This window comes from Eurytemora carolleeae, unplaced genomic scaffold (assembly GCF_000591075.1).
Source record: "Eurytemora carolleeae unplaced genomic scaffold, Eaff_2.0 scaffold471, whole genome shotgun sequence".
Taxonomy (NCBI): domain Eukaryota; kingdom Metazoa; phylum Arthropoda; class Copepoda; order Calanoida; family Temoridae; genus Eurytemora; species Eurytemora carolleeae.
In genome coordinates, this window is record NW_019396402.1 from 166,320 (window position 1) to 174,541 (window position 8,222).

Here is an 8,222-nt window from a genome sequence, read left to right on the forward strand (position 1 = left end):
ATTTGGTGAATAAAAAACATCATTTGATTTATAGTTACAACGGAAAATCATGTCGTTTGTAAAGTGAAAGGCATAGAGTCTATGTGAAATGATCATTGGTTAATTTGGTTTTCTTTTAATATTAATTTTAGATTTTCTATAAAATGATATTCCAGGGCCCAAAAGGTTACATAGAACAAATATGTGAAGTACACCTGCAGTATGGAAACAGTACAACAAAATGGCCGTTTAACACTTTTTTCTAGTAAATTCCCCTCTAGTATATATTCTATTCTCTTTGCAAACACCGTTATCCAGAATTATTTCGGTATTTTTTCATGCATCTTTGCAATTTTATTTAGACTTTGCTTTAAAAAATATCCATATCAACTTGATAGAATTTAGCGTTACAAGTCACAATTTGATAGAATCTTGAAAAACTTCGGCACAATCTCAGAATTTTGTTAGTGATGCTTTATCGGTACGATAGAATCAAGATTTAAGGATATAGAACAATAGCAATTGTAAAAGGTTTTAATTGAGCAGACAAACGTACTATTATTATAAATTTTATGCAGGATTGTATATTTTTAAGAATTCCACCCCTGGAAGATGATTTTTGATATTATTAGGGATAAATGGAAAATAGGAGATGAAAAAACAACGTTTTAACCTCTTTTTTTATTTTTGTTTTTTATTTAAAATTTAATACGATACAGTTTCTTCCCCCTCCCGAAAAAAAAACATAAGTGATCAACTGTTTTGTATAAAAAATCTAAAGATTAAAGTGACTGTAAAGGAAAATGAAAGGAGGTATAGGATAAAACCTGAGAAACCTAAAAATCTCAGGTTTTTATAGATACCTTTAAGACATCAATATTATGTTTTTTGTCTCGAGAAATTGACATTAAACTGTGTCAAAATTATACCAAAACGGACATATGTCAGATTTTGTATAAAAGTAGTAGCATTATAAACAGATCATATTATACAATTACGCAACCACGCTGAAAACGATTATATCCCACAGGAGCCTGAGAATCTCAGATTTGTTCATATTATAATTTTTTTTGCATTATTAATAGATATATCTATAAAAAATGCAAAATAAAAATTAAATAATTATAACAGATTTTCAGAATGCTAAGATATAGCCTTTTCAAATTGATTGCATAATTGTTGAGTATGATCTGCTTAATACTACAACTTTTATACAAATTCTGACATATGTCCTTTTTGGTATAATTTTGACACCGTTTTATATCTATTTCTCGAAGCTAGAACATATGGTATCGTTCAAAACCTGAGATTCTCAGATTTAATCCTATACCCCCTTTTATATTTCCTTTACAGTCTCTTTAACCTCTATTTTCATTCATTTTTACATATCGAATTTTCAAAAAAAATTGTTGTTTTTTTTTCAAAAAAAAATATTTACCCCTTGAATAATGATTATATATTTCATATATTTTTTCAATTTGACGAGGACAAATTAAGCTGTATAATTTCTCTAAATTGAACAAAACGTTTTAACACGTATTGTGTAACCGTAGCCATATTTAATAAATAACACTCACAATCAATGGTTTTTAAGAACATTATTTTCTTTCTCAATGTGTTCCCAGGATTGATGTAATTTTATATCACAGTTTAAAGGGATTGTAGGTGTAAATTCAAGTGAACATCTATTTAAAGATGGTATGTTCTAAACAGAGTAACAATTTTTTCAGTTTTTCTTAATAAAAATTGGTTCATTTAACTTCCTTCACTGTTTCTGCGTCTATTAATAGAGAGGATCAGTTAAAATTATGTGCATCGCCCCTTTAAATACAGGAAACCATCATAAATCTCTGATAAAATAAACAGAATCCAAACTCCATTTTACAAAAATAAATCAGTTCTTAATATCTATGGGCCTAATATCACGTGACCCTCCATGCAAAGATGGCAGATCTAGTGCAGGAAAAGAAATGGAATTATTGGACTATCAATATTAATATTATTATATAAATCTAGAAAAAAATTAAAGATAAAGGGTTCAAGGGTACCGTTGTGAATCACGGATTGCCATCTTTGTATGGAGGGTCACGTGATATCAGGCCCACAGTCCCTTTAAGTGTATCTGCGCCTAAAGCTTGATGATATCAAAAAGAAAAAAAGAGAAAATAAGATTTAATCAACAACTTTCGATAAATAGATAAATCAAAAATCAAATTAATAACTTAATCTTTGATGAAAAAGATGATTTTTATGTTGGATCCGGCTGAAAGGGGGGGAGGACGGTTGGGAGGGAAGGTCAATGTTATTTTTGTCCTTTTCTGATTATTTTGATTTAAGTTTAGGATTTTTTTCAATTAAATTTTACTGGTTCCTTGTATTCTGGTGGTTGCTGTATGAACTCTGAGTGTAGAGTAAGGTGGGAGTAGTGTAGCTAGTAGATCCAAAAATCTGACCTAAAAACGGAAATGTTCATTATAGAAAAACTCCAATTTAACGTTATGAAAATTATAAAAAAATTCGCGTAAACGTGAAATTTCATTTTATTCAACTCATTTTATTCAACTCATTTTATTTAACTCATTTTATTCAACTCATTTTATTCAGCTCATTTTATTCAACTCATTTTATTCAAATCATTTTATTTAACTCATTTTATTCAACTTGTTTTATTTAGGAGCAATGCTTTGAATTTCTAATAGTAACTAGATAAATTTGCTTATACTTTCTTCTTCTGGCTAATTAAAAGTGAAAAAAGTTTGGTCCTTTTGAAAAATTCAGTGAATTATTTATCAAACATGTAGATTGTACACCAGTTAACACCTTTATTTTATCAATAATGTGGAAGATATTTTCGTTTTGTTGGATTGAAAGTTTTAATTGTATCAGAGCAAAATAATTAGGATTTTAGCAGAAAAGCATTTTTTTTCAGATGAAAAATAAAAATTCCCCGAGATTCTAATGATTTGAAATTCGGCGATGTTGAGGGACCATACCTCTGTAGAGTAAATAAAGTAAATGTTAGTTCCACATTTTATTAAAAATATAATTCGGTCTTGGTTGACCCTCGTCAATTCTAACGATATAATACCCATCAAAATCTTTAAAAATATATATTAAAAACCACAAGAAAATTTATAAACAAAACAGATTATTTAAAAAAAAATTGACCGTCAAGTGGACAACAGAGATGGGAGCTCATATCATGATCATGGATAAAGATAATTTGAAAATATTCACTTTTTAAACAATGTTTTAAGACAATTATTATTCCTTGAGATTGTTTCTGCAGTTATGAAGATTAAAAACAAACTGTTTATATGTATGAGTAAAACAGGGGGGGGGCTTGTTTAAGATGGGATAAACCTTTAAAGGGAGTGACCGGCTATGTAAGGTAGGTGAACTAAGTACGCAGTGTTGTGGAAAACTTCTTTCGGATTCATTTGAGACATATTTCACTTTTAAAGATCTGTAAATCCTTAGTTTGAGCGCAAATTCGACGTTCAAAACTCCTACTTTGGGGGTGGATACGTTTTTCGAAGTAGTTTTTTTAATTATAAAATAACGACGACATAAAATGCAAAAAAAATCTACAGTAAACTAATCAGTTGTTTAGGAACAAGTTGAGAAAATAAAAATTAATCTTATCATCGAAAATAAGTAATCTTGTTCAATTATGTCTTTCTATTTTCTCACTATTCTGGTTTCTCATTATTCAAAGATTTTCCGCAGATTTTCTGGAATCATTATTGAAAAGACGACAATTAAAGAATTTAAAGAAATCTGCGAATAAATTAAAAAAAACCAAGAAATTCAAAATAATAATGAAAACGAAATAATTGATTCTAGCATTGATTTATTGACAAATTTCTTTTGAGAAATATGTTCCTAACCATCTAATTAGATTACTGTATAATTTTTACTTTATTTTTCGTTGTCGTTATTTAATAATTTAAAATAACCGATCCTGAAAACATATAAACCCCCGAAGTAGGATTTTTGAGTGTCGAATTTGCGCTCAAACTCAGGATTTACAAATCTTTAAAAAGTGAAATATGTTTCAAATGAATCCGAAAGCAGTTTTCCACAACACTGCATACTCAGTTCAACTACCTTACATACCCGGTCACTCCCTTTAATCCTTTGTAATAATTATTTATTTACTTAATTAATGAGTGAATGGAGAGAGATTAGTCAATTTTACTTATCAATTATACAGTCCAAAGTAAATATTACAGAGTTTAAATGAATTTTAGAGCCAAGCATAAATAAAGAAATTATTGATAAAAAAATATTTTTTTTAAATTTTAATTTCAATATTTTGGTTAATGGCCTTAGAATTGATTTTTTTTCATATCCTTGCATTTAAAGAAAAATTTTAAATTCAGAATAAGCAAAAACTTGATATTTTTAGCCAAATATCTTATTATTAAAAAAAATTAAAACATTGCCCATCTTTAGCACTCCCGCGTACTTCTAATGATCAGTTATCAGTGATCACTGTCTCATAGAAAAAGGTAAACACAGTTTAGAATTTCGTCACCAATTATGAGATTGAATAAATTAAAAAAGAAGATAAATTACATAAAATGTTGTTTATATAAAACACTGTTTCAAAGACTGTTCTTACAGATACAAAAACTTTATGGAAATAATTACAAAACCTGGCACAAACAATTCTTATTAATATGTAAAATATAAATACGAAAAATGATAAATGATAAAATGTTATAACTAGCTTTGAGAATGGGTGAAGAGACCCCCCCCCCCCCCCCCAGAACCAGTGACGGACAATTTTTTAGGGGTTTTAAGCTATTTATAGGCACTATGCAAAAAACCTTCATGTAACATTTCAAAACTGTATTCTGTAAAAGTTTACTTTTTAAACTAATGTACAAAATTTATATCATATACTTTATCCTATAGGGTATGTAGTATGTACTCTCATATTAAAAATTATTAAAGCCTAACCTTTATCTTTATCTCAATGTCTCTTAAACATAAACCGATAAAGATAAGTTTTTATCCTACTCATGAAGACATCTTTTAGTTATCTAGTTATAAACAAACAAGAAGCTACATGGGGAGATTTTGGATATTTTTACTAGGCAATTTGCTATCTATCAGGTTTATACAAAATAACTTTTTGACAATGATTTTTTTTTCAAATGTCCTTTTTATAGGGTTGATCATAGTAAAACTGTTTATGAATGAAAGTTTTAGAAAATGAACAGAAAGTTTGATAAAGAACAGAAAGAGGAATCTTAGTTTACAATTACACATCTAAGCACATCTTATTGACATATTTGGCTGGTCTCTTATGGTTATTTCAACTAACAGTTAACGAAGAAAAATAAAAAAATCTAACTTGCTATGAGTGTTTTTTTGATTTGTTTTTTAACGGAGCACTGCCTAAATGTATCACAATAAAATGTTCTCACGTTTTACTGTATGATTGTTTTAGTTCTGCACAGGATCTAATAGATCCGGCCCAGTTTGCTTGGATTACTCCTCTTCTCGGAGATATATCAGAGGAGTGCAGGAATGCCAGTGAACAGTATAGAGATGATCTTATCGCTACTCTCCAATACGGAAGCTTGACTGAAGCAATCACAATGTTTGATTCTAATGGACGACTGCCGATGGAGGGTTTTCTATCTGATTATATAGAAATTCCTATTGATTTGTGCGCTGATGCTGATGAATGCTTTCTGCCGGAAGCACTTAGTACTATTACTCTCAAACTCCCTATTGGATTCTCAAACCATCCGGGACATTTTGAAGGATGTCTGGGCGTCAAAGAAATTGAAACAAAATACTGCGCTGTATCTTTGAGAACCCCATCAAGCATGAGTGCATTTCCTTTTAAACAAACTCCCGCATATCAGACTCCATCATTGAAAAATATTGCCAGACTTCTAGATGAATACACAAGCATTAAAAGATTGTTAAACCATAATAATGTATTTCCACTGGTAGATGTATTGGATCCAGAGAGTATAAGCAAGTATAAAAAAAGTTTATCCAATTCTAAGATCACAGAAGAAGAAATAGATAAATTAATAGATAAGATACTTTTATTCTTCATGGCACTGTATGCTACACTATCAAGCCCAAGTATAGGTATGTGTTTTCCACAAAGCTGTACCACCTCAGATATCAATGAAAACTACCAAGTTCTGACTGAGCTAGCTTATGAAGATGTTATAATTACTATAAATGGAAACCCATTTCCTGTTTCTTTGAATGCAAATCTTAGCATTATGGCAGATGATTATTTTTGTTATACAAACGACGACAGAAGTAAAATGCCTGAAAAATTACCTGGTCTAAATATTTTCTTCTACGTTATCTACATTGTTATTGCAGTTCTCATTTTAAGTGGAACTGCTTATGACATTTTTCTGGTCAAATCAGCAACTCAAAAGAAAACAAAGAACTTCTCTGAGAAATTTGTGTTATGTTTTTCAGCCTATACTAATGGAAAGCATCTTATGTCTACTAAATCTGTTGGGACAGATCATTTGGATTGCTTGAATGGTATTCGATTTATAAGCATGACTTGGGTTGTGCTCGGACACAGTTTTTTAAGTGCGTTCAATGCAAGAAATATTGGAGCAGCCTTGGAACTATTTACAGGTGGAGGAGGGTTTGCTTTTGAAGCTATTGTCAATGCTTTACCCTCAGTGGACACCTTTTTTCTAATGGCTGCCACACTCACAACTTATATTCTTTTAAAAGAGCTTGAGAAGGCAGGCTCTGATCTTTCCAAACATACTATAACATTCATTATGTACTATGTTCATCGATATCTACGAATAACTATGCCATATGTGCTGATCATGGGTGTTGTTATTGCTGTCCTACCATATCTTTACTCTGGCCCTGGCTGGGTTGCTATTGCCTATGAATCTGATCAATGTAGCAGTATGGGTTGGGCAAACTTGCTGTATGTGCAAACATTGTTGAACTCAACAATGAATAGTGCTTGTATGGGAGTTACATGGTACTTGGTAGATGATATGATATTTCATTGGTTCTCTCCAATTATTGTTTATCCAATGTTTATTTTCTTCTGGAGCACTAGGAAACATGTTCTTGGATTATCTTGGTGGTTTTTTTCCATGACATGCTTTACTGCAGGAGTTTTCTACATAGCATATTCAACTCGACTTTCACCAGCTGAGAGTTTACAGATCCCAACATTAGAGACAGATTACACATATAAAGTAGGCTTCTACTATGCACCTTGGGCTCGTTACCAGGCATATCTAGTCGGAATCCTCCTAGGGTATATTCTTCATCATACGAGGGGAAAAGCAGTGAAAATAAATGAAGTTGTCAACATAATAATGTGGCAAGTAGCCTTCCTATCAGCTTTTGCAGTTGTATATGGATTATATGACGCACGGGTTACTTCAGAAATATCACTCTTCAGTGCCACGATGTACAATACATTTCAGCGAATAGCATGGAACTGTTCTGTGGCTTGGGTTATATTTAGCTGTGTGAAAGGATACGGAGGAATTGTGAATGATTTCCTCTCCTGGTCCTTTTTTGCACCATTGGCAAGACTCACATTTTGTGCATACCTGATCCACATGAATTTAATTCAGATGTTTGACAACTCTGTTATAAAGTCTTTTCCTTATGATTTCAGCATGTGGACAAGTGTTTGGTTTTTCCTTGGTTCAATGATGATTACATTAGCTGTAGCATTTGGACTTGCTCTTGTATTTGAGTCTCCAAGTGTTCGGGTAGAAAAACTAATCATTACAACACTTCTTCAACCTATTCTTCAGAATCAATCTCAACATAAGAAACCAGAATTCCCAAAGCAAGAACACCAGGCTAACGGAAATGGAGAGGGATTAAAGTATCAAGAGAAGAAAGAGCATGAAGAACATATCAAAACTGATATCAAAGGGGACAATGGAGTGTAAGAAAAAGAATTATTATGTAATCATTACTTTGTTTCAGATTAATATATGCATTTTTAATCATAAAAAAATCATAATTAATTTGACTACCTGGGTATTTTGATAAAAACAAATTCTAAAGTTTTTAATTTATGGATAGATCCAGAAAGTATCTGATGAAACAATGAAGTTTCAATAAGAAAATGAGTTTTAGACTAATAAATACCATGATACAAGAAATATCTGTTGTAGGCGAGAAAAAAAGGTCCCATGCCACAAATGTGTCAATGTATTTTATATTTTTTTGGACAGCATACATTATACACA

General features: G+C 31.0%; 1 protein-coding gene across 1 annotated transcript; it reads left to right on the top strand.

Annotated features, from left to right (window-relative positions):
- The first annotated feature begins 5,000 nt into the window (after positions 1-5,000).
- Positions 5,001-7,987, top strand: LOC111702539 (nose resistant to fluoxetine protein 6). Its single transcript, XM_023474265.1, has 2 exons — positions 5,001-5,103; positions 5,441-7,987. Exons 1-2 carry the CDS (start codon positions 5,057-5,059, stop codon positions 7,917-7,919), a joined length of 2,526 nt encoding a protein of 841 aa, XP_023330033.1. The 5' UTR covers positions 5,001-5,056; the 3' UTR covers positions 7,920-7,987.
- The last annotated feature ends 235 nt before the right edge of the window (positions 7,988-8,222 follow it).

Excerpts from the sequence above, each read along its gene's own strand:
- LOC111702539 (XM_023474265.1), top strand. The coding sequence starts at position 5,057 with ATGGGGAGATTTTGGATATTTTTACTAGGCAATTTGCTATCTATCAG. Across the intron at positions 5,104-5,440 it reads GGCAATTTGCTATCTATCAG|TTCTGCACAGGATCTAATAG; the intron begins GTTTATACAAAA and ends TGATTGTTTTAG.